Source organism: Anas platyrhynchos, chromosome 5 (genome assembly GCF_047663525.1).
Source record: "Anas platyrhynchos isolate ZD024472 breed Pekin duck chromosome 5, IASCAAS_PekinDuck_T2T, whole genome shotgun sequence".
In the NCBI taxonomy this organism is placed as follows: Eukaryota; Metazoa; Chordata; class Aves; order Anseriformes; family Anatidae; genus Anas; species Anas platyrhynchos.
This window is the reverse complement of record NC_092591.1, coordinates 31,963,809-31,989,959: the sequence shown is the minus strand read 5'-3', so window position 1 is coordinate 31,989,959 and position 26,151 is coordinate 31,963,809. Positions and strand designations below refer to the sequence as shown.

The window sequence follows — 26,151 nt, the reverse complement described above, 5'->3', positions numbered from 1 at the left end:
TTCCTGATTTCCAGGATTCAAGGATGAGTGTTTTCTAATCATAATGTGGTTGTACTTATTTTATGTGAGTTGCATTCCCTTCAGAATAGGAGGGCTACAACCACTCCACCCTCCCATCCCCCTAAACTGATAATATGGCTTTAATTTTTGCTATCTCTGGTATAATTCTCTCTGAAATGTGAGGCCCTTTTCTATGCTAGGCAGCATAAAAAGGTGATTGAAACTAGTTATATTTAAGAAGATGATTTTAAAATTGCAAACTGAATGGGCTCCCACTGACCACTGGATTTTTTCTGTTGCGGAGATGCTACCTACGGAGAGGTTCTGCTGTGATGAAAGATAAGCTCGTATCTTTTCATTAATTCTCCACTGTGCAGGCAAGTTAAGCTGCTGTCCCATGTGAATGTTTTTAATGATCTCTCTGGAGTGTTTGAAAGCTTTTGTCCCACTTGCATGATTCAGAGAGAAATGCGCAAAATCCATCTTTGAGGCAACCCTGTCATTGTACCTTTGGTATATAATGTTTGTATTTGCATTTCTATTGTTCTTACATGCTGAGCTCCACCGTACCCAAAGGAGAGCTTCTTACACTTCAGAGAAACCTTTTTAAGACAAATGTTTACCATAAGAAGTTACCCTGAAGTGCTTACAAGTCAAATATGAGAAATTTGTACTAAAATCCAAGACTGTGAATATCAAATTGACTCTCCATCATAATGACCAGCTACTATTTTCAAAATGGACTAGTGCAAAGTGTTATTTAGGGAGGTGCCAGTCTAGTTTTCATGACAACTAAAGCAGATTTTATACGTTCAGTACAGTCATGTCTCAGTCAAGTAACCTAGAAATAAAATCTTGAGACTTCTGTTGAAGAAGATTTTTGTTGTTATTTTGTGGCTTCGGGGAAAACTGGTGAGAATAGCAATGAAATTCAAATGGTGCTAAAAGAAAAGGCATCTTCTGGTCAGACAAACAACAGTAACTCTTAGCCACTCATTTTCCAGTGGATTGGTCTCAAGAATTTAAGTGGCTCTTGGACACCCCTTGCTGGGATTCTTTAGAATGAATTTTACTTTGACAAACCCTTAATTCCTATAATTAAGTTTCAATGTGTGGTTTTTGCAAATAGTCTTCTCTCTAGAGAACAGATGGATATAAGCTTTAGAGATTTGGTTTCACAAAATATAACTGCCAGTGGTTTTTTGCTACTGTTCCAGCTGGCCCCAGAACATTCACATTGGTTCAGCTTTCTAACGTTTTGTTGTTTTTACTTTATCTCCACAGTTTTAACAGTGTGCGTCAAGGAACACACATTTTGTTCCGTGAGTTCAGCTTTGTCCAAGCTACCCCTCATAACAGAGCATCTTTTCTTCGGACCTTCTGGAGATGTTTCCGAACAGTGGGGAAAAACGGAGGCAAGTATTCCAGCATCTGCTGCTATCTTGTTATATTGACATCAAAATTGTTAGCTAGGCTATTAGTACAATACAAATACTGACACTGCACACTGGCTGAATGTTCTAATGCTGTAAAAAGGGAAACATAATCACAGTACCCTGTGAAATATGTGAAAATTAGTATAGGGGCACCTTGTTGCCTGTGCTCCTTCCATTACAGAACAGCGTGTTGAGCAACAACAGACCGGAGGGAGGACATTTGTGGGACTGTGCACGGGGATGCAAAGAAAAAAAAAGTGCTGAGCGTCAGTGGATGGGAGTGGGATAGCAGTTGTGGAGATATGCTTCCTACTCTGTATTCAGATTGAGAGCACTAAATGCCCAGTGCTTTGACCATGAGCTCTGCAGGAGGTAGGAGTTACAGTGGTGTTGGGCTGTAGGGTGGTGAACTAGCTCAGCCTAAGCTGTGCCTGAGCTAGTCCTGGAACATCTCCTAGATCACATTACAGGACCCTGATGACTATGGAACAGGGACCACTGACAACTGTGTGACCTCTTCCCCAACCCCACCCACAAGGAAAAAGATTCAATGCCAAAATAACCATTCAGCACTGTACTATCTTGTCTAGCTATTCTTATGCTGTACACTGTAGATTAGGTATTGGAGAACTGGCCAGAGTTCAAAATAAACTCGTGTAACTACATGCAACTAAAATTAAGTTTTGGTTTGGTTTTCAGTTTAAAATTTTAAGCAAACATACTAAACGTTGTTGTACAAATATGAATTTTAGTGGTGTTTGGTTTTTTTGTTTGTTTGTCTGTTTTGTTTTTTGCTTTTTGGTTTCTTTTTGACTATGAGCCTCAGTTGTTTCAAGCTATTCAGCCTCACTTCTTGTAGCAGGGAAGACTAGAACCATCTTTGTACATACAGATAAATACTCAACTTCTAGCTAAGCTTTGCAAAGCTTCTGATTATGATGAACAGTTTCCAAGAGTATAAATAAGGAGATGACTTTTGACATATCTGTTTTAGATCCTTTGAAATTTGACAATTGTAGTTAAACATGACAAAATCTCTAATTAGCTACTGAGGTGGCTAGGTATGCTGTGTGTAACACCTTCTTGCTAGTCATAGTTCTGTTATGTTCTAAATCATTTATTTTGGTTTAAGGATAACACCTTTAAGATACCAGGTAAGTTGTATGGTACTAATCTAATGAGTATGCCGTGAAGACATCTATGATGTAAGGTCAGGTCTTGGTCAAGAAAGATAGAGTACAGATTCCTGGAACAGGTTTCTGTAGTAGAGTTGAGAGACGACAGTGAAGAAGTCATCCACCAGAACTGCAGTTTGTCAGTGGTGAACCTTGTTGACAAAATGAGAAGCTATGTGATGGAAGGTACCAATTGTTGTACTTCCAATGCAAGTTCTCACCAGACTTTGTCTATCTAACATCTGACCTGGCCAGATGATAGGTACTTGGATTTGTTAGAAAGGACCTAAAAGCTTTGACTACATAATAAGTCAATACTCAGAGGAGTTTTATGTGAATATGGAAAAGGTCTTGGATGAAAATGTAACCACCAAGGTACTTTGAAAGGAAAGGGAGGACCATAAGAAAAAAAGCTCAGGTGAATGCTACTATACTCTGGTTATGGTTTTAAAAGAGCTTAGGATATATTTTTCTGACTTCAAAGTCCAGTGGCTGTATTTCTTAGTCTAAGCAAATACGACATGTTTACCTGTATATTTATACATTGTTTATATATGTTTCCTTTTTAAGTTAATTAGAGGTAGAAATTAATCAATTTTAGAGAAGTTGCTGACAAGATTTTCAGCCATTCAGTCCAACTTCTCTGGTTTGATATCAGTAATTACAATCTCAAACCTTGCTTTAATTCATTTTAGTTTTACTTGCTCTGAGCTTATTGTCCCTAATGCATCATGTAACAGGCATTCATTTCTTAAAGGAATTACTCTGTATCTGCAATCAAAATACTACACTTGTGCATAAGAGAACTCAGAACATCCATGGTCTCTTAACCACTAAACTCAATTTACTAAGAAGCAGCTGCGACCTAACCTCTATAACATGGCAGATGAAAGACGATTGTTACCACTCTCAGGCATAGGCTAGACCTGGATATATTTATCAGAAATAAGACGTTTTGGGGGTGAATGCAGGAAGAAATAATGTTATACAACAAATGACAGCAATCAGAAGTTAGTTCGGTGATCCAAACTACAAAATATGTCTTGTTACAATAGAAAAAGTCAAATTTAAGTGATAACCAAAGCAAGTAAGACTCTCAGCTTGGAGCTTTCCTTAGAAGCATGGCTGTCAGAGTGTCTTCTAATTAGATTATTCCAGAAATTAGTTGTTTCTTTATGATCACTGAATGAGAATGCAAGACTGCATGTATATATCAAAGAAACGTAGTTATGAGTTTGCATGGAATCATAACTCTACCTAAAGACAGTTTGTTGCTACAGCATGTCATTTTACATTGATACAATTAGGATAATTTTAATTTAATTACGTACAAGAGGTAGAAAAGTTAAGAGTCCTGTTCAGAAATTTTGTTTATGGTAATCCTACACCATGCAACTGATAACAGGGCAAACAACCTGCCAGTTCTGGAATTAGAAGCAGTATTGCTCCAGATTATCCTGGAATATAGCTTTTGAGAAGGGAACTAGTGTCTCTCTACAATTGGTGCACTATGTCAGGTGAATGGAAAGTTTCTGTTGTTGTTTATTCCTTTGCCACAAATGTGTTTGGTGCCAGTCATCCCTTTCGATTCTTTTCAGTTTCATTCCAGACCTGAATTTCTGTTTTAGAAGCGAATGGATGTCTTTTTCTTAGTTTTCTCTATCTGTGGTGTGTACAAACTGCATAAATGCTGGCTCTGAGGATGTAGATCAACGCAAACAAGAACTTGCATCAAAGTTTGCACTCTGGATGAAGCAAGAGAGAATAAGATTAAAGATGCCTATGAGACAATGTGATTGCTAAGTGTATAAAAATCTCAACAAATAAATAAAAATTCCCAACTTTGAGAATTTAATTGGGATTTTAGAAAAGCAGGCAATATTTCACAAATGAGTGAACTGACCAACTAATATGGCTGCTAATTGCTTCTGCTCAATGCAGTGAAATTCTCCCTGTAGGATTTACTACTTGATCTATAATTCTTGAAATAAGCATGTCTTGATTTTGGTGCACTTTGTTCACCCAAGCAGATGTATCTAGCCATGAGTTCTCAAAGGGTCAATAAGAGAGATCTGAACAGGAGCAATACTCATAATCAGTGCATGTGCAGAACCCTACATACACTAATTGAAATGAACTAAAATTATTGTTTCCCTTGGCAGCCTGTAGATATTACCCTTCTGCTTAATTCCTTATCCTTTTGAATTAAAGGCATGTAGTTCTTCTTGGAGAAATGAAGCACCTTTTATATTAGGATTTTGTATGTTAGCCCTAATACTTGATCAGTTCTAGTGACGTTGCTCATGCATTCTGTTGTTTGGAGACTGGATTAATTTTTCAGTTTGTCTCCAAATAGCAAGGAAAAATCACTAGCTTCACTAAATGTGTTAGCAACATAGCACACTTCAAAAAGTAAACAAAAAGTTTAGGAAAAGAAAAAGGAGGAGGATTTCAATGTAACGGATCTGGTTTTGACAGGGTTTCCCACTGTTTTTCAAAGCTTAGCAAAGTTCAGAGTTTTGTTTTCAAGTATGCATAAGCATATCTGGGATTCCATGCACTGGGGAAAAAATACAATTGGGTTTATTTTAGAATGTGACCCGGTGTCAAGAAACTGGGGTGGACTTGACAAAATTTTTTCCATCCCATAAACACTTACCGATGATACACAACACCCATGGAGGTGGTCAGAGGGACAGCCAGTTTCTGTGTTGAGAAACACAGAGCATAATGCTTGGTTAGAAACAGATTTCTCCCAGAGGAAGGCGAAATGACCAGAAGTCTTGTTTTCCCTCCTCTTATGCTTAAATTGACCTCTTGGAATCTAGCTGACCTGCTCTTTTGAATTGTCTGTTCCTCAGGACTCTTTAATTAAAACTGTGCTTTCTCAGTTTAAACAGCCCCTGCAGAGTTCTGCTGTGAAGCTTCATAAGGTCAACATATGCCTCTCCCAACCCCCATGGCTTTCATGTCTTTTTGGTTCTCTGTTTTTAATTAAAAAGATTTTTTCCTTAAATGCTTTCCAGCCAATTAGAGAAATTTTGCACTGAGAAACTTGTTCCAGGCCTGATGTATTGAGAAGCAAACAGAAAGCTCAGTCAGGATCATTGGCACTTTTTTTTCTAGAGACCCAGCTTTCTTTGGTGCTTTTCAACAGCTTTTCTTTTCTTTTTTCTTTTTTCTTTTTTCTTTTTTCTTTTTTCTTTCATTCTTTCTTTCTTTCCTTTTTTTTTTTTTTTCTTTTTTAAAAACCTTCAACTTAAAACTGCCTCCAGGAAAAATAGTTCCTGTCTGATACTTTAGATATAGTCCTAGAATGGTTCAATAGCAGATACAGGATCTTATCCTCGCACGCAGGGGTGGTTGTCACTTTATTTAGATCCACACAGCACTGAAGCATAAAACTGCTGCAGAAAGTATGCTGGAGTATATTGGCTAAGAATCCTTTTTGCAGGCTGTTACCTCCCCTTCAGACAAAGTACGGTTACTGCTTGTATTGAAATAAAATCTTCTATACTTCGCTTGTTTCTTTCACATTCATCACATGGTGTAATGGCTTTGTTTCTGCACACATGAATTAAGAAATTGAAAGTCTACCTACTTTTGGAGCTTCTGGAGAGAAGACGTATCACAAGCACGTATCTGTCAGGGAGTGAGAAGAGTGGTATGTGGCTCTGACTAGGTCTTCTTGGGTTCACCGGGAAGGTTAGACTCCTTACAGAACTTAAAGAAATACCATATCTGCATGATTCATGTAACTTGAAGACTGAGAAGAGCTAGAAAGAACACTTCTCCCAGCTCCTTTGAAAGATGCATTTTAATGCATTTCACTGACAAGATTACTTTCTTGAGGTTCTGAAACCTCTTCCTTTGGTAGTGTCATCTTAATGCTTCCACATTTAATTCCCTATATTAAACTCTTCCCTCTCTCTCTTTTTTATGGAGAATCTACTGCCTTTACCCTTTTGCTATTAAAACCAAATTAGATCTTTATATAATGTTATTGCAGGAAAGTTTTTTATGAATTTGTAAGGGCTTGTGGTATGTCCTAAAGGTGATTAAGCTATGGATTTTAATACAGTGATCTCTGAAGTTCATTCTGCAGTGAAATGGCCTTAGCTGAAATGATTGATCTCTAGCCTTTGTTCACTTGGTAGTTCCGTTGCCCTACAATTGTAGCTGTTACTACTTATGATTTATTGATGTAGCTGTGTCTGGAACCACTGATGACTCCCAAATATCAGTACAAAGGATTTCGGAAACTGAGGAGAAATAAGTAGAGGATTACGTTATAGAGATGGTGAGGTATATCTACAATCATGGTAAGTCAAAACATCTGCTTTACATAGACACAAAATGCGCTGCAGTAATCACTTGTAGTAGGAGCAACACACAGGTCAGTGATCAAATCTTCACCCAGCCTCTCCTTGAATTCAGTCTTTCTCTATGCAGTTTGTGAAATTCAGTATAGTACACTAGAAGTCATCCTTATCTAATCTTCCCCCCCAGTATTGCATTTCCTTTTTAAGTATATCTTTGAACAAGCAGAAGCTCAGTTTAATTTCCAAATGTTTTTCTCAACTTCATAACTTCATATTCTAGGTCTCTCGAAATACACTTTTTCTGGAAAAACAACAAATTTTCTGTGTTTTTTTCTTAATCATTTTTCTGGCTATTTGTGTCTTACAGTACTCTACTGGCTTTGTCACTGGCAAATTAAATTAATATGTTCTTTATTTTTCATCCCAGTAAGAATGAAACATTTAAATGAGTTTGTGCACAGTGATCATTGTTGCATTCTGCTAAGCAATTATCCAAAATTCAACTGACAATCATTATTACCATTTGCTTTGCAGTCTTTTGGCAAGTTGCCCATCCCTATGACAGTATCCTTATTCAAACCAACTGAAATGGATTTTTTCAATTAAGTCACTTAAGACTTTTTTAGGTTCCGATATGGGCTTGGAGAATTGGTATTCCAAATCGTGGGGAAGTTCCCTGGAATAAAACTAGTTCTAAGTTGTGTGATCTGGGCTGGGATTCTGAACTCTCCATGTTTTTTATATTAAATGATCTTGGTCTCTATCTTTTGTCACTTGTGACAAGTTTTGAGAGGTGATCTGCACACTATACATGCGTGGGCAATTATCCAGCAGAAGGTCTTTGAAGCATTGGCTTCACTAACTAGTATGTTTTATGGTGTTTCTCATCTATTCCTCAGCATCTGAGATGCTAAAAGAAGGGGGGAGAGAGAGAGAAAGGAGATGAGCACCTTTTTTTTTTTTTTTTTTTCCTCTTGATTCTTTATATTGTGACTTTTGCAAAAAGTTGTAGGAAAACAAGAACCTCTGTGAAATCCACATCTGCTTTCAACCCACTGTTGGCTCTTAACCTGCCTTGAGACGTGAAAGTGCCTTAACTGAGAGAAGTGTTATCTTCATCCTTCTCACTGAACAATGAAACATTTCTCCCCAAGCTGCTTGTTTCCAGTATACATCTGTGCTGTATAATGCAGTGTTTATATAGACAATCAAAAATCAAGGATGATGTTTCCATATCACACAATTCAGCATTATCTCCTGATACTGGCTTGGGACCTTAAAGTTGCAGAGTTGAATTTCTTGGTTAGCAGCCTGAGACCAGCTATCTCAGCAGGTCAGTTGACATACGAGCAGTGCTATTACGGTGAGTCCGTGCAGCTCATTGCCGTGGAATAAACTCTGGAATGTGTGCTGAGATACTTTGCAGTGTAGATGCAATCTGAGGAAGAGCAATATCAAGAGAGAATGTGTATTCCTGTTCAGTGTGAACAGAATAAAGAACCTCATTTACACACATACAGTTAATTCTTCAAAGTGGTCTAGGTGCTAGCAGATGTCATGATAAATGAAGGTGTATCTACATCTATCTATCTATTCAATACTGTCATCCAGCTGCTCTGAACCAGTCTTTTGTGCCTTTATTGTCCCAGCTGCTGCTTGTAGCTTTCCTCTCTGGTGTTCTTTTTTATGCATAGTTTCCACCACTGTAAATTCTTTTCCTAGCTTTTGTAAATTAACCCTTTTGATTTACAGAATGTGCTTCTGACTCTAGCATGTACTATGACCTATAGGATGAAGGAGGCCTAATCTCTATCTAAAAGGGTCTTGATCTCTCTGTTGATTGTGAGTATGGACTACTACAGTCTCTTACTCTTCTTCCACAACTGGTTACACTCACCAAAAACTTGAAGTGCGGTTATTCTGGTGAAACAGGCTTGTTAATGCCGTTTATTTCTTTTGGGAACAGATTTTTCCCTGTGGTGACAAAGGACTGATATAAGCTAAATTTCTATTCCTATAATAATGTTACCGAACTCTTCCAGCTAATCTTTTCCTACTAGGCAAGGTAATTAATGCCTACAAACTCATAATCTCTCAGGAAGTCCCTGCTCTGCATTTTGGTTTGAGGTCTTGGTGCCCTTCAGGATGCCCCTGTTTGACTGAAGGTGTGATGTTGAATTAGTTTAGCTAAACAGCGCAGCTGTGCCTAGGTGTAGGAGTTCTTACATCATCCTAAAGTTGTCTTACCTTGCTAGACTTACTTAAGTCTGGTTTAAATCAGTATGATCATGAATAAAGGTGTTGTATATGATTAAAAAAAAAAGTTGTATTCTGCTGTGCATCCTGTGAGAATTCTAGATGAATATCAGTAGAAGTGATCTGCATGCATGATTAGTACTTTGATATGCTACTACTACTTTGTGAAATGGCAGTAAGGTAGTACTGCGGAAATCCTGTCATCTGCAAATGAGCTATGAAATAGAGTTGGTAATATTTATAAATAAAGCTCTATCCATTTTGAATTTTTCACCAGCACATGATTCTGCCATTGTACAGTGTGATATCTCCCTTCACAAGCTGATCTGAGAGTGACTTGCCTTCCATGGCCTTACTAAGCATGAAGCCCCTCTCCTCCGATGGCACAATCCTTCCTTTTTGTTAATTGCAAAACATTGGAATTGGGGAAAAAAAAAAGTGGGAAGTGAAATGACTTGGTCTATGATATACTTTTACCAAAATAAAATCCGTCCCTTTAATCCCTTTATTTCACTGTTATCTAGAACTGTATGGAATATTGCCTAGCTCAGTGAGGTGATATCTCCATACAGATAGCTGCAAAAAGCTAAACTAATTTTTTTGTATTCGATACAAAGAATCCCCAAAAAGAAATAATGGGTGTTTAGTGTCTTTTTCAGTACACCATAAGGATAATTAACTGTAACTGATACTTCCAGAGCAATCTTCTGCTGTGCTGCTCACTGGTGCGAAGGCTACTCAACAGCGTATCTGTGCTGTAGGGAACTCTTTTCTGAATTTTCAATGTGTTTTAAGTGCTATCTAGAGACTGCCACAATCGGGTATGCTTCTTCAAATAACCCAACATAGATGCATGAATGAGGCCTGGGGCTTTGTCACTGCTGCCTGGTGTATGTTTCCAAGGTGATTTCTGCTCTCACAAGGAAAATGGTAGAAAGAAGATTAAGTTTTGAAAAAGGAAATAAGTTTTGGATATAATAAGAAAGGCGCTATTGGGTAGAAAACTCTGAACATTATCACAAAACTGTTCAGGTTGGAAGGAACCAAGCAGGGTCAGCAAGAACATGTTGTCCAGAACAGCATCTAGTTGGGTTTTGAATGTTTCCAGAAATGCAGACTACATAACCGCTGTGGACAAACTGTTCCAGTGTTTGACCACCCTTAAATCTCAGTGGGACTAAGAAATCCCTGTTAAAATAGAGCATCCAAACCCCATTGTTCTTTTATTCACTGAGATTTGAAGTAGGAAGTCTTCCTCTAGAAATAAAACCAGCGGGATTACTAACAAACCAGGTGTGACTGTCAAAAACATAGCTTTCTCTTTCATCTCCTTTTCATAAGGGTTTAAACATCTACAAAATTAGCCTCATTACAGCCTTATTTGGTACTTCTAGAACAAGTGCTGGTTTAGTTTCTCTCTTCGTGTAAGGCTTGGTTGTGGTTGTGTCTATGATTGTTTTCTGTGTGTCCTCTCTCAGTATCTTCTAGTTGATTTCAACTAAACTTGACAGAAGAATAGGAATCAGATAAATTCCTGAAAGCTTCATGAAATGGTTGTTTAGGTATAAAGACAAAGACCTTAGAAATGCTTCAGGTGCAGGAAAAGCTTCAATAGAAGTTCACACCTTCCTCAACTTTAATGTCAGTTTAGCCAAAACCCACAAATCTGCAGGAGAAAGGCTTTGTTAGCTCCAGTGCTCACAGAGTTACTTGTTAAAACTTGTCTTCTGAGGTTTTCCTGCATTAAAGTCTAGGCCCAGAAGCACTCAAAATTTACATCAGCTGACTTAATAAACTGGTATAAATTCCTCAGTAGAACTTGTGTATTATTTGTAATAGTGAAATTAACCTACCGTTGCATAAGAGAAGAAGCAGTGCTAAGGATTGGAGAGTACAAGGAGCTGAGTAGGTAAACCTAAAGGAAATCAAACGGTTGAAAAGAAATTGATTTTTTTTTTTTTCGGTGGTGGTGGAAAGTGCAAGTATGTCAGGTTCCAAAGTTTTACTAGTGTTCATTTTTGTAGAGAGAGGAGGGAAGTGAGGAAAGGTGATATTATTCTAAATGGCATTTCAGCCTTTCCCCTTTTTGTTCCATCGAACTGTAGGACAAATTTTCATTCTGAACTATATTCATCCCTTCCTCTATTCAGTTCTTTACCTGCCCATTTTTTATAATTTATCATCATCTTGCTGTCCTCCTGAGTTTATCTGTGTTTATTTTGATCACCTGTTTCTCAAATATGCTTCCTTCTAGACCTGGGATCTGGTTATCTATTCCTGTTTTTCTTCCTACTCTTCCTACCAGTGTTGAGTTATGACAAATGACAAATCACAACATAGGCTACTTTTACCATGAGACAAGTAGGAAAAACGTAACTATTACTGTGAAGCATTGTTGTTCAAATAAATTATTTTTAAAGCTGGTTTCTATTTAGTTTGTAACAGTTTTGAGTGATCATTGGCTTACTGACAATAGTATACCACAGTGCATGACCTGCATGCAGTCATAGGATGTATTTTTTAGTTTTTCTCAAGTTGGATATTATAACCCCCTTCACTGTTTGCTTTTCAAGTCAAAATCTTTGGAGCAAAATAGAAGTCATTTAGCTAACAAATGTTGTCATATTCATCTCTATCGTAGAACCACATGCTTAGTACCCCTTTCATAGTCCTGGTAATCTCATGTGCATGTGCCTTGGCTCAGAAGCATTCTGGTGCTTATCTGGTAACTTTGTCACATAAAAAGCAAATCCCCTTGTATAGAAGTTGCTAGCTTGTAATGTTAAATTGGCAAGAGATTTTCTGTTTTGAAGGAGCTCAAAATAGAAACTACTTTGTATGCCGGAGTATCTCCTTTATTCATCATCCCTCATTGTAAATTCAGAATATTTTCCTTTTATACAGAGGTTTCAGTCTTTTGTTGTTTCTCCATAACTTCAAAGGACTAACTAGTATAGAGCCATGTTCAAACATGTTATTCTTCAAGGGACCACCTTATAAAATATTATACAGTTCTGTCCCCTTAGGTCCAGACTGCTGGGTGAGTTGCACGTACTGTCTACTGAAAGATTTCATGAGTACATTTGTTCTGTGAAGAGCCATTGTCTGAGTTCTGTTTAAATCCTAGAGAGGAGAAGCCTAGAACTTGAGCTGGCTCTGTTACCCCTTGCTATTTATCTGGAAATACAGGTTTATAAGCTGAGCTTTGGATCTCAAACCCAACAAAGTGAGATTTTGGCATTGGCTCCAGCAAGTCTGCACTGAAAAGTTGTGCATATGCACTTGAGTAACCAAAGCTGAAGAATACCTGCTGCAGCTGTTACTTTCAACCTTTTTGAACTAAAGGAATAAATATATAATAATAAAAATAAAAAGGATACAAATGGGTGAAGAGGGTTCTTAATGTGTTAGTCTTGGCATAGACTGCATAAGGGAGATCTGTGTGAAGGTCACCAGGAAGAAAAAGGAGGAAAACACTTTTGGAAAGTTGGAATTCATGTTGAGGATGTACAGAGTAATTTGGGCTGAGAGCAACACCTGTGGTTTACCTGGGTCAGTGCCTTCCTCTGAGCAGGCCCAGGGCTCTCCCCAGCTGATTTTTGAGCATCCTCAATTGTGGAGATGCCCCTGAGTAAATTGTCCCAGTGTTTGACTACTCTGGTTGAGATTTTTCCCCCCCTAACATCTGATTAGAATTCCCCTTGTCCCATGAGAATACAAGAGAATTCTCCAATGGGAATTGATGCACAAACTAGAAATCGAGTTTCCATAGTCGTCTTTTATAGCCAACAGAGAAGGGGTGATCCGAGGGGTGATCCGAGGGCAGCTTTGAACAGTTCAGGTGGGATCTTGCCATGAATCTTTATTTAATGATTATATTAGGAGTTTATGTAGAGCAGCCTTAGAAGTTCTAAGTTTGTCACCAGAGGCTAAAACATATGGACAGCATAAAAATTACCTTTCCACTCTTCAATTTCACTGATGTGCCATTTCCCAGAGGAGTACACAAAACCCTTAGCAAAATGCACCTTTTTGATGATGCTGTTTCATTTCAGTTTGTCGCTCACTGTTCTGTAGTACCCATAAATAAGCCTTTTAGGAAAGTGTTTGATTCCAAAATGCTTTTCTTCCCTTATAAATCTTCTACAACTTTTGTATCTCAAGTATCTGCTAAGTAGGGGAGAGAAAATTAATATCATATTAAGTCTTATTAGAGTTAAGAAACAAATCCACAGTCATTGAAATCAAATTTATAATCTCTTGAAGTATTTCATTTGGAATCCTATCTAAGATATCTTGGAGATCTAATGTTACAGGTGAAAAAAATCTAGTGAAATGCTACCCGTTTCTCTGAAAGTGAACACTGACAGCTTTAGCAGATGAAGAAATTAAAGATGGCATTTCAGGGAAGCTTTTTTTTTTTTTTAGCATAGATGATAGCTACTGTAAATTTATCCATTCTTTCTTTTGCCTTTACATGCCAGAGATTGTATCCACAATATCCCTCTACATACGCAGAGTCTGGATATTTGTTTTGTAAGAACTTGTGCTGATTTCAAATGAAATAATTTAGTTCTTGTGTACTTGTATTATTTCAGATTATAGACGTGGTTTAGGTGTATGTAAAGCAAATCTGTAGGTAAATATCTGATATTGAATAGTATGACAGTATTTTTTGTTGGCACCAAGCGTAAGATGTAAGCATTTTCCTTCCCTCCCTGCTCTTCTCATTGTACATAATCTGGTGGAGCAACAGTGGGACAAGCAAAAGAAATGCAGACTGGCAACTCCTGAATCCTAATCCTTTTAGGCTGTGTCCTGGGCAGATCACTTAACCTCAATGCACTTCTGTTTTCCTATTTATAACCTGGACTTCCACCTGTTGAATCAGACTAGCACACTGGACATATGAGTTTTGGCTAGATAAGTAAAACTGAGACTACTTAGATGCCTGTGTAGATCACATTTGACAGCATCAAGGCTTTAATGAACTCTCACTTGTTTTGTTTGTATTAAGCAGTTAATTTTCAGCAGAGGAGCATGCAAACTTCATTGCTTCTTCCTTTTGCTAAAATAAAAATTCTTTAAATATACAAAGAATGAGTAAAGCAGTGTAAGCATTTGACATTAAAAAACTTTAATCCTTCTCATCTTCCCCTCTACCTCCTCCTCCTCTTGCCATTCCCCTCTGAAGTTTTTTTCCTATGGGAATTTTTCTGCCTTTTAACAGCTCTTTGGATGATAGTAAAATAAGTTCTGAAAGAAGGAAGAAAATACTTTTTGATAGTTAGAATAGGATTTCAAGAGCTATATCTATTCATGCAAAAACTAACTAAACCTGCAGAAAGGAAATATGAAAGTGGCAGCTTTTTTTGTTGTGGTTTGGTTGCAGAAAACTATCACACACAACGTACACAATCATCTTGAACTCTTTCAGGCCCAGCATGCTTTCAACAGAGATGAAGTAGACCAATGTTTTTTAGTCAGAAAGTTGAAATTTGTTTCCTTGCCTTGATGTTTTTCTTGATGTGTCTGTATATGAGCATTTATTAAATGGCTATTAAAAAATTGGGTGTTGGTGAAGTACATCTGATACTTCATTTGTGAGTATTTGTATGATTGTGTTCCTGACTCTTAAGAACAAAGCAGTGGCTTATGACTACCCTGCAGAGCACAGACCTCAATATTCAATCACCTCTAAGGAATGGCTGTAAGGTATTTTGAGAAGAGGCTTAGGTAAGCGTTGAGGTAATCACTTATTTTAAACATCCTCAAAACATTGCATATTTGCTTGCTAGTAAGTTAACTCTCATTAGAAAATTATTTATATGACTTATAAGGTCATTTGCAGGCAACATTGCAAAAGGAATTTACATAACTTCTACAGTTACACAGCAATGATCAATCTGTAACTGGAGTGTGGTTGTAAGTAACTGTAGAGGAGTTTGAATCATGAGCAAGTTAACTGGGTCATTTTACACAGATGTATGTTCCTTACAACCTAATCTGTGTGGAACATTATTGTTCATGTTATAGCCAGAAGTTAGTCTAAAGTCTTACTTTCAGCCTGTAGTGCATTTTTTGAGGAAATACCGGCAAAGGTAAATAATTACAGGATGAAATAGCTTGTATTTCCGTAGAAGAGATGATTTAAATAAAATGTAGATTTTTCTTCAAAATACTGAGTTTTCAAGTTGCTGAAGTACCTGGGAATGACTCTTCTACTTGTTAGGAACCTCATACAGATAATTTCAGGCTTCAAATAGTTTCAAGGTAAGTTCAGTTCTGATAGATATTATTCACCTGGAGCCCCGAAGAGAATTTTGCATTGTTTGCCATCTGTGATGGTTTTGAGGAGAAACAAAGCCAATCAACGAAAAGCAACAACACTGAGAAATAACTGGAAGTGATAACTCACCAAAATACTTCAGATTTAGCCTCTTAGATCAGCTCACATCTGTTGTAGTTGAAAGTGCAATACAGAATGGCTGGGGACTTGAATAAAGCTAGGGTGGCCTGTGGACTGCTGATTTTTCTGCAAAAGTTCTCTTTTTCTTTTTTTCCTCTTAAACTGTGGGATTAGACAGATGTAGTCAGTATAGTGTTCTGTCCTTTCACTACTTCTTTACTGATTTCTAATAGGTTATTTTTAACTTGGATTACTTTAATAATCAGATTTATGACACATTCCCTAAAACAATTGATTTGGCAAACAAAGAGCCATGAACTGTGACAGGGGCATGTGGAAGTGATAAATGGTCAAATTTGCTATCAAAGAAAGAGATACCCACTAATAGACCTCCACTGTACAAATTGAAACCTACCTGAAGAACATGCTTTTGTTCTACTGATGCTATATATGTTTGAGTTTATTCTTGTTACAACTGTAAATATGATCATCTCCAATTCTTGGCTACAAATTATCAAACAAAAAAATCTATTTATATGAAATTTTATATCTGTCTGTAGCCTTGATGCCTGTGTACCTTAATATAACAGCAGGTAGCAAAATATAAATGTGATTCTAATTTAAAGCTTTAAAAAAGATTATCCAATTATCTTAACCAACATACTCTATCTCTCCTTCCCATGATAGTTATAAATTAAAACTGGCTGACAACTCCCCTCCCCCTACCAGAGTAGGTTAAGTAGCTTTTGAAGGATGTCTAAAATATAATTAGCTTGCTCATTATGAAGATGAGTGTAGCAGAAAGTAAGGAAGTTTGGGTATAAGTGGCAGTAAATGTCATTGACTAATTAGTAATGCTGAAATGAAAATTAATAAGTTAGGTGGTGGGGGGGAACCTTTGTGTGGTGCTTCACGAACTGGACTTTAGGTTGGCTATTAATATGGATGAGCTTTCTTTTATTTTACAGTCTTTCTCCTAAAGCCACTAGGTAGAGAACAGTGCATACACATCCGGTTCTTTAATCTTTACAGTGGATCAGAATCAACTGGGTGAATGGGAATGAGTTGGAAATCAATTGGGTGACAATTTGCAAAATTCCGTTTAGGCTTTAACTACATCAGATTCCACTAATGTTAATATCTTACAATGCTCAGCAGCACCAAAATTCATTGCATAGTTTGTTCTCCTGTTTCCATGTATGTAACTATGTCATTTTTCCACTTACAGTAGTGTAAAGGAAAGGTACTGAAGAGATGTGTTCTGCAGTTTTAGCCTAGTGTGGAAGTTACTTCTCCACGAAATCCTTTGATTCTCTTATTTTACAATTTTAGTGTGTGATTTTCATGTCTGAATGCTTAAAAAAAAAAAAAAAAAAAAAAAAAAAAAAAAAAGCATCACTGAACAGATGCATTCTCCTAAAGCTACAGAATGCAATCCCTTTGCTTCTCAGTAGCATCCAGTGATTTGGAAAGGGACAAACGCGTCACTCTGGACTTGATAGGAGCTTGGAATACAACAAAAGAGAGGCAAACTACTTCATTGTTGCTTTCTTGTTTGTTTGTTTGGAAGAGTTTCAAAATTCTGAATTATGTTAGGTTTTTGCTTGTTGAGAAAAGTCCCAAGGCCAGCATATTTTACCCGAATCAAAGGTCAGTTTGAAGAAGCTGCTAGTAACTATGTTATCTTTGTAGGCTTTGTCCATAGTAGAAATGAAGGTGTAGTAGTAGAGATATTTTCCTTTTTTTTCGGGGGTGGGAGAAAGTATGGTATATTGCATTATTTCTTAAAGCAGCCACCTTCAATTATAAATACATAAGGAGTTTAGAGGACCTGTTGTTCCCTGGCATTTTCTGACAATTAAGTATTTAAGTGTGTACCTTTTGATGATGGAATAGCGTAATATCTGTGTGTGAGCTGATACATCTAAATAAGTGGCAGCTGGGTCTTCTCCCAGTGAAATTGCAGGCATTCTTCTCATATCATACTATCCTCTTGCATTCCCTTTCATTGGCTTCAGTCCCTCTCTGAAATCTTCTGTTTCAAGGGCAGAGTCTGCCAAGGGTGAGTTGGCAAGAAAAGCAGATTCTCCTTCTATTTGAAGAGCTGGTGTCACTCATTAGCATGGGAGAAGGATGGTTGTAAATAAACAATGAGTTATCTGGAGTTCTGTATAGTATTCTAGTAAAGTATACAAGGACATGCAGCTGGCAGGAGAAGGTAGATGTACCACTATTATTTAGGAACAACTGATCCCAGCATCTAGTGATATGCTTGCCAGTTTATCCCAGAAGCCTTATTGTAACTAGAATAAATGTTAGTGTCTTTGTCTTAGTATTACCTCTAGTGTTTTTCCGAGTTAATTTTAACAGGTGAAAGTACCAAGAAAATGCATGTGGAGTTGTCCAATATTAAGTGTTATCACCTGTAAGGCATTTTTAGGATCCCTCACTGTGTCTTTAATACAAACAAAGGGAACACACAAGGCTGCTCCACCACGCAGTGTGAATGGGTTGCCCAGAGCACGATGGAATCCTGCAAGTTGAAACCTGTTCTTTTAGGGATTGTACCTTTGTTGCCTTGAAAGCAACATAATTCATCTTTCCTCACAAACAAACAGTTTTAAACTGGCTTCAAAACCAGACTAGCATGCTTCATGTGGCTATGAAACATTCTTCGTAGGTTTATCCTAATTTGCAGTGGAAAAAGCTTCAGCTCACTACTTAAGGATATCCCGGTGATGCAGTTCCTTGTGGTAAGAGCCATACAAGGAAGAGAAACCTATTCTGGTCATATGCCTAGGATAAATCATAAACTGAAGTTGATGCCTTCTCTGAATGCATCTGAGATTCTGCTAATACCTTACTTAAAGCTGCAGTTCCGTGTCAGCATAACCCGATCTAATTGCTGGCTAGCTAGATAGTGCCTTCTCACATCCTTCTTATGCCAGCCCCAGCACTTGTCCCTTCTTGTACTGATCTGCCTCAGCATGCTAAACTGGCAGAAAGCTGTGTAGTATTTGTGCTGGTTGAATTAGTTTCTGTCAGCAGAGCACGCTGAGCTGCGCCACTGCAAGGTCACACATGAGGTGGGCTGCAGAGGCTGGCACCACAGCTGAACTCAAACCAGCACTTTATAAATGCTGTAACTCCCATTTGGACAGGCCTGGCCCTCAAGTACAGGTCGTACTCCTTTGTGTTGACACTTGGCCCAGTCTAATTAGATAATACAATGCAATATGCTAGTATTTTGTTTTAAAACCTCATTTAGAGAGTAATACACTCGTAGAGTTTATAGCCAGAAAGTACCACTAGGCCATGTAGCCTGACCTGTATAGCACATCATTAAACTTCACTTAGTAACACCAGTATCGAGCCAAAACCCTTTTGTGTGACTGAAAAATCATTTGCATATCTTCCAGAAGGGCATTCAGGTTTGATTAAGTCATGTGGCACTGAAGGGGCCGAAGGCCCCTGGGAAAAATAGCAGCAGGAAGCAGTCAGCTGGTGGAGCTGCCAGAGCAATTAGGCTGGCCTGCGGCCCGGGCCCCACGAAGCACCAAGTTTTCATGGGAAGGAGGGCTGCTGGAAGTAGCTTGCTCTCAGACACCTTGTGCCCGGTGTGTTCGAACATGCCTTAACACACGGGCAGGAGGCCCGAGAGATGCACAGCGGTTCTGCACACGCGTGGTTGGGTGGCTCCGGGGCACGCTCTGCTCTCTGCTGCTGAGAAGGACGTGGCTTTTATGGGCTCCTTGTGGTAGCAGAAGGGCCAGGTGAGAAAGAAACCTTCCTTGGAAGAGGAAGGTTGTCAGTGTTGTGTTTCTTTGATAACTTTGGTTTTGTGAGAGGACTGGATTTACTAAGATTTGCTTGACTTCGAACTCAAAAATATCAGTAACTAGTAAAATCAAAATCCTGAGCACTGCAGTACAACCTCAACTTGTGGCAGTCTCTAACAACCTGATTATCTTCTCCTTAAATGTATGCATTTAAGAAGTTTATGAAAACTATGTTTTCTTAACTACTTGAATCATATGTTGAAGCCAGTGTCTTAGCCACCTTTTCAAGAAGCCAAGTAAATTATCACCTTGAACCTCTGTGTCTAAGGCATGTTCTGAAAGCACGTTTTTAGTTTTGCAGCTGTTTTGACACCTTTTCAGTTCTCACCATCATTTTTGAGTTGTGAGTATTTCAGACTGGCCAAGCACTGGTAACTCAGCCTCTCTAATTGGCGTTACCATGTGTATTCATCTGAAGATGATTACCTTCCAAGTTGCATTGTTCTGAGCATTCATGTTCACCTTCCTCTCCATTGTCTTTGTAGAAGCTTATTACCTAGGTGGAGCCCTCTGCATTATTTGTTTCTAGATTTGTTTCTATTTCATACATGATGGTACTCTAAACTAGGTGTAAGCAAACTCTGTCAATGTATTTTTTCCTATGTCACTACTCTTTCCTCAAAGTTTTGATATTTCTACAGTTGCTATATGGCTCACAAATTAATTTCTGTTCTGTTGTAGGCCATTAATTTAGAAAGTTCTTCAGAGTGTAGATCTGTGGTGGTATTCTTGGTGGTCCCAGGTGAAATGCACCTTCTAAGTGGTGATTCCTCATCCTCATTTTGAGATACAACAGTTATTCTGTTAAGGTGTCCTCTTATAGCATTCACATTTTCTAATCACGGCACTGCTTAGTGTAGTGCAATATCTCTCAAAGCTTGTTATACGATGCTTTTTTACATCTAGGTTTTTATTCCCATTCGAAAAGATAATTCTCCCAAGGTTATTTTTTTCATAGTTGATAGCTATTGCTAGGTTCACTGGAAGAAGTCCGGTGTTTCCTGTTTGAATGTTTTCTTTGAGAGTTCTGTTGAGCTGGCCATGGTACAAATATTTAGGTCATCTTGTTGCAGTACTGTAGGCCCTGTTTTGACCTCATCTTTGCGCTAGCTCCTGCCTGCATGCTCCTGTTGGGTAAGCACTTCAGTCAGAATAAACCACTGATCTTATAATTTTAAGTGCTAATAGAAATTTAGCTGTCTTTTAGTTCTACAAAATTTCCCAGGTGTTGTAGACTTTGCAAATCAATTCTCCACAGTGCTGAGAGCTTCTCAGCCAACTCACTTCAAAATTCTGACAAATTATGAACATCTGTTTTTAATTTCTTAATATGTTAAGTACCACTTCACTACTGACATCTTCCCAAGTCATCACTGAAATGGAAAATGTTTGCATTGCACAGAAAAAGAAGGATGATATGTATTATATTAAATGCAGCACACACTTTTTCTGAATACTCCTTTATCCCCCTCCTTTGCTCCCCAGAGCAAAATGTCAAGAGCACTATCATTACTCCAGTTTTCTCCTGATATACATATAATTATCTTTTTGTCCCCTTATTTTTTCCCCTCTTTCATTTTGTTTCTCTTTTCAATTATCTCCAAAGTCGTGGCTTCTCACTATTATTCATTGCTGTCAGCAGAGCCTTTTTTTACTTTGTATGATTTATTTTTATACTGCTTGGGAGTCCAAGAAAGACATCGATGCCAAAACTACGTCAGTTTTATTTGAATCTTCCAATTGAAATATACCAGAAAAGTAGCTAAAATTTTATCAGTGTTTTGGCACTTAATCTCTCCTATTATCTGAACTTCACTTTCTGTACACTGTGCACCTTTTGGAAAATAAATAAAATGACATTTTATTCAAATAAACTATAACGAAAAAATAATGTGTTGGCAGTACTACATTGGCACAATGAAATTTCTATGAAGTAGGCAAGAACAACAGACATTACAAAGAAGCTAGGAAAAACTTAATATTATAATGCTTAAGAATAATGTTTGCATAATGAAGGATGTGGTCATATAACTTATATGGACTTGAGGAAGATAAAGTTTTCTGTTCATTCCTAATTTTAGTATTTTCTGATATTTACAGTGTTTAGCAATACAGATATAGTTCTGTAGTGCAGTCATGCTTTTACAAGCTTTTTTTACATGCTTTTACATTGTTGTTGTTGAGATTAACAAGATCTTGCACAACTGAAATAATTGATTAATATTAACTGCCTTCCTATCCCATGTACTGAAGAAATTTCCTAATAGGTAATTTTTCTTGTGTTCATTCTATTACATGTATATGAAATTTGGTAACAGGTGGGACAAAGCCTTGTTAATTCTTTGCATGACTTCTGAAACATGTAAACAGGGAAAATTTCAGTTTGGAATGGGAAATTGTAACATCAGATTAGAATTTCAGTATGTAGGCAATGTTGTAAAGTTCCTAAAAAGGTTATTAATCTATAAATTGCTTGATCCATGCTCATCCTTATTTTACTCTATTGAGTGGAAAAATAGACTTTTAGACTGTGAAGATCCAAAACCGGTTCTAGCAGTTTACACATATTAGAGAAGTTTGTTGTAATGCCATTTGCTGTTCATAAAGTTGAATAGTAATTCTACTAAATAGTGATAGCAACTGACAGTAAAGGCCAAATACACCTCAAGTTGACACGTCAATCCAAGTGTGGGTGGATTTTCAGAATTTCGAACTCTTCAGCTATTAATAATCTGCTCTCTGTAGAGAAGTCTGATCTGGTAATTTTTTAGAATTAATTATTACACCTTCAACCACCTGATAATCATGAGTAACTCTAAAAAAAAAAAAAAAAAAAAAAGGAAGGAAAAAAAAAACTTCAAAAGGGTAAGTAGTCCTATTAGTAGGAAAGAAAATTGACTCAGTTGGAAAACCTTAAGGCAGACATGGCACTTTTGAAGGAGACGCACCTTTCCAAGTCAAATACAAAAGCCTAAGAGAGACAGGGTGGAACTAGCAGCATCTAATGACTTTTTTGCCCAGAGCAAGGGATGTTCCCATCTTGTTTAATAAAACTTGAAAATTCAACCTCTGACTGCTACAAAACAGAGGTTCATAGACCATTGCTGTGTACTAAAGTGTCTGGTTAAGATTCATTTGTCCTTAATTAAGATGACCCTAAATTTCTTCAGATGGTGGCTACTGGAGGGTATAATTGGAAGCATCTGGCACTTGTTCACTAAATTTAGTATGATTTTTTTACTCTTGTAAGAGATTCTTCAGTAGATAAATTCGGAATGATTTATCCCTTTAATTCTCTAGCTTTTAATAACCATAAGCTATTTCCTTAATGATTTAGAATTGCACGATGCAGAAGATAGTTAAATTTACTCTCCAAGAGATTAATTTCCTGCTTTTTCGCCAGTGTTGACATTTATCCATTATTTTTTTTTAAACCAGGAATATTATGGATTTCATTTGCATTTTCTAATCATAGTTGCTATCGTTTTTAGGGCCATGAAATATTGTCTGTCACTCTGTCCTCTTTTCTGTGGAAGCAGGGATGTTTTATGGATTGCATTCTGAGGAAGATGATGCATTGCTTTTGGACATGGGAGAATTAGGAGGAAACTTTTATGGACAGGCCTGTGCCAAGCCAAACTATTCTACAAGATTGCTTGCAAGGAAACTGCCTCTTTCCAAGGAAGGCAACTGTGGTTAGATAAGCACTTTTAGGTTGGCATCACTGAGGGAAGGAGTACTCCTGCCTTCCTCTGTGCTACCAGTTTCTTTCCCTTCCTTTGTGGTGGCAAAGCTGGCTGTGTGAAGACAGCACAGAGCTAATCCAAACAAAAAATAACCTGGAAAAAAATAAGTTACTTCTTAGTTTAATCAGGTTCTCGACCCGTTCACAGTGGAGCTGTATAAGCAGCTGTGGAGAAGCTAGGTGTGAAGAGCAGGGAGGAGGACTGAGCTTTTCAGCAGATGACCGTCTGGGTTTGTACTATGGCTTTTCTTGGTAGTGACATAAAGAGCCTAGTAGGCCAAATTTACTCTTAATGCCATCAAGCTTCTGTTCCTCAGAAAACAATTTATATATAAGCTCGGGTCTCTTGTTTACAACTGTGGCATAAGCTACCAACAGCTTGCTAAATTTGTCATGTCTGAATTTAACTGCATGCTGAAGCAAAAAGATGACTAGTATATTGGCTCAAATAACGTTTTACCAAAAATACCCTGGTTGCAGGTATTTAGAGCTTCTCACTGAATTTTTGATTCAGAAAGTATTAAGAGATGTCTAGCCCAGGGGTATTAATGAAACCCTCTGAGGCATCAGTCCCACCCTTTTCTCAGTTCATGGTTCTTCTGTTCATCCCAAGCTGTCAGAAAACTTCTTTTTCCAAAAGCCCATTTATGTTACAGACAATGAAGCAGCATTTTCATCTTTTTTTTTTCTTGTCTAACTTTCCCAAGTACATTGTAATTTTCTGTACATAGAGAGAAGAGTTTGACTGAAACTATCCATGTTTTACCCAAACTATTGTTGTAGTAAAGCTGCTTGTCTTTAATATCTCTTTGCCCTTCTCAAGCTGTGAAAAAGGCTGTAGGGGAACCAAGAACTTTTGCCAAAAACCATTTAATCAAATGCCTAAACATATCCTCCAACCAAACTGGTAGTGCTCAGGCAGCAGCCTTGCTGTGAGTCAGACTGACAGTGCTTCTAGAACAATTCCAGTTCAGATGCTAAAACCCGGGGATGGATAATGAAAGCACCTCTGCCGACTGCGAGTCCATTAGAATAACAGAGCAAAGCACACCACTGCAGACAGGCAGGAGACTAACATTAATCAAGGTGTTCACCTGTATTTTGTATTGCAGCTTCCCAAAACAAACAAAACCACTGAAAGCATTAATCAAACTGCTACCATTGGTTCCTTCATCTTGACAGTAGCAGCTCAATTGAGAGCTGGTTAGCCTGAGGATTCTTGCTCTGTACTAAGTAATGCTATCTCCTGCACTCATCTTCTGAGCACATCCACTTGCATTAAAGTGCCTTCGTGTGGCAATACTTGAAAGCCTTCTTCAGAATTCTTTATGCCCCGTGTTTTGACTGAGCAATTTATATTAAAACCATTTCTGCTTCCCTTGCCTGTTCTCTCCCTTCCCTCTTCTCCCAACTCTTTTTCCTGAGTAACTGTAGGGTGAGAAAAGAAGCCGTTTTGCATTTCAGTACACTTAATGTAGCCAAGAGGTTTGTTCATTGCCGCTTTGTACTTTCAGGCAAACTAGAAAATTTAGATTAATAGGTTGTTTATTCTTTTGCGTGTTCCTCAAATCAAAGGCACTGGATTGCATTATTAAAGAAGTTTTGTGTGGCAGGCTTGGAACTGTCCTTACTGAGCGGTACATGAAGAAAAACGATTGCTTTTCATCCCCTTCTCATTATGCAGGCTGGCACAGAAGCGCTGTTAAATGCAGTATCGTGTACTATCACTTAAAGACCTTCCTTCTGTACAGCTGATTTTCAGCTCCAATATCATGGGATGCTTTAATGATCTGTCTTGGAACGGGAAAGGAAAACCCTAGAAATAGAAACACACATGTCTTCATATTTTAAAACTTAAGATATTCACCAATTTAATAAAGGGAGGTTTTGTTTAGAACACTAGTGACTGTCTGCCTCACAGTGCTCTCAGATTTCTTTGGGATTCCATTCATTTATTGTATGGGTTTTCATACAGTCTGGTAGCAGTGATGCACAATTAGGCTTTCAGTGATAATCTACCCACCCAAATCAATGAGGAAAATATTCAATGCTATTTTGAGATTACTGAAGTATCTAGCTAGCGTTGGGTAGCTGACCGAATGTGTGATAGTGTTCCTGATGTTCTGTACCAAAAGGGCAGCAGTCTACCCCCGGTCTCTGATTACATTAGGTGCTCTAATTCTGTTGGCATACTGTGACAGTTGAGTCTCTTGACCCAAAGCTTTGAAAGTGAAAAGTCTGGGGGGATGTAATTTAAGAGGAGAGAACAAGATTGTTCCTGTCTCGGGTAAGTAAACAAGAGGTAAGAAGTTCCTTTGCCTTATGGGTTCTACTTCAGCTATAGCTCATAGTTCTTAGTTGGAAAGTTCATAGTGAGAAAGGCAAATTAGCACATTCGGGACTGCAATTCATCATCTTAGGAAAAGGAAAGACCTCTGTTTGTGTGTTACATCAATATTGCCAGGTGCACAGTGGGAAGTAAGCACTCACAGCTAGCAGACTGGATGAATTGTTGAACTTACGTAACTCAGTGCATCTTTCTTCCTCAGTCTCCAACCTGATGCAGGGTGGAATAATTATGTTTTTCTTGTTGCATTTTTGGTTCCTGAGTTTGCCGTACCTTTGCCTAAGCAGAACCCAGTGTTTGGTCTGACTGAACCTTGCTGCCTGTACTTCAATTCTCTCTGAGGTAGTAATGCTAGCAATAGGTGCTTCCAAGTCCTCTAGAGAAAAATGTTTAAAGAAAACTTTAGAGGCTTGTCTATAAGGTATACTGCCATCTTCCACCTGAGGGTCAGGCAGAGTTCATGGAGTTCAGAGTGGCTCCAGCCACTTCTACATTTCACTTTTCATGTTTGTTTGCTTCTGTATCACAGATCACTGGCAGTCTTGGGTTTTCCCTGATAAGAAACCATCTTCTTTCTCCAAGTGATCCTAATCTGCTTTGGGGAAATGGGAATGCTGGTGCT

The 26,151-nt window shown here is 38.0% G+C and overlaps 1 protein-coding gene across 7 annotated transcripts in view; it reads left to right on the top strand.

The window, feature by feature from the left end:
• CSTPP1 (centriolar satellite-associated tubulin polyglutamylase complex regulator 1) overlaps positions 1 to 26,151 on the top strand; it is a 78,623-nt gene that overhangs the window by 24,586 nt on the left and 27,886 nt on the right. For all 7 annotated transcript variants that reach the window (XR_011809664.1, XM_027459374.3, XM_021268463.4 and 4 more), the window contains one exon: positions 1,285 to 1,415. Coding sequence is in view for 6 of the 7 variants with exons in the window: in XM_027459374.3 (XP_027315175.1) it covers positions 1,285 to 1,415 (131 nt within the window). In the remaining variant the exon portion in view is untranslated. The remainder of the gene's footprint in view (positions 1 to 1,284; positions 1,416 to 26,151) is intronic.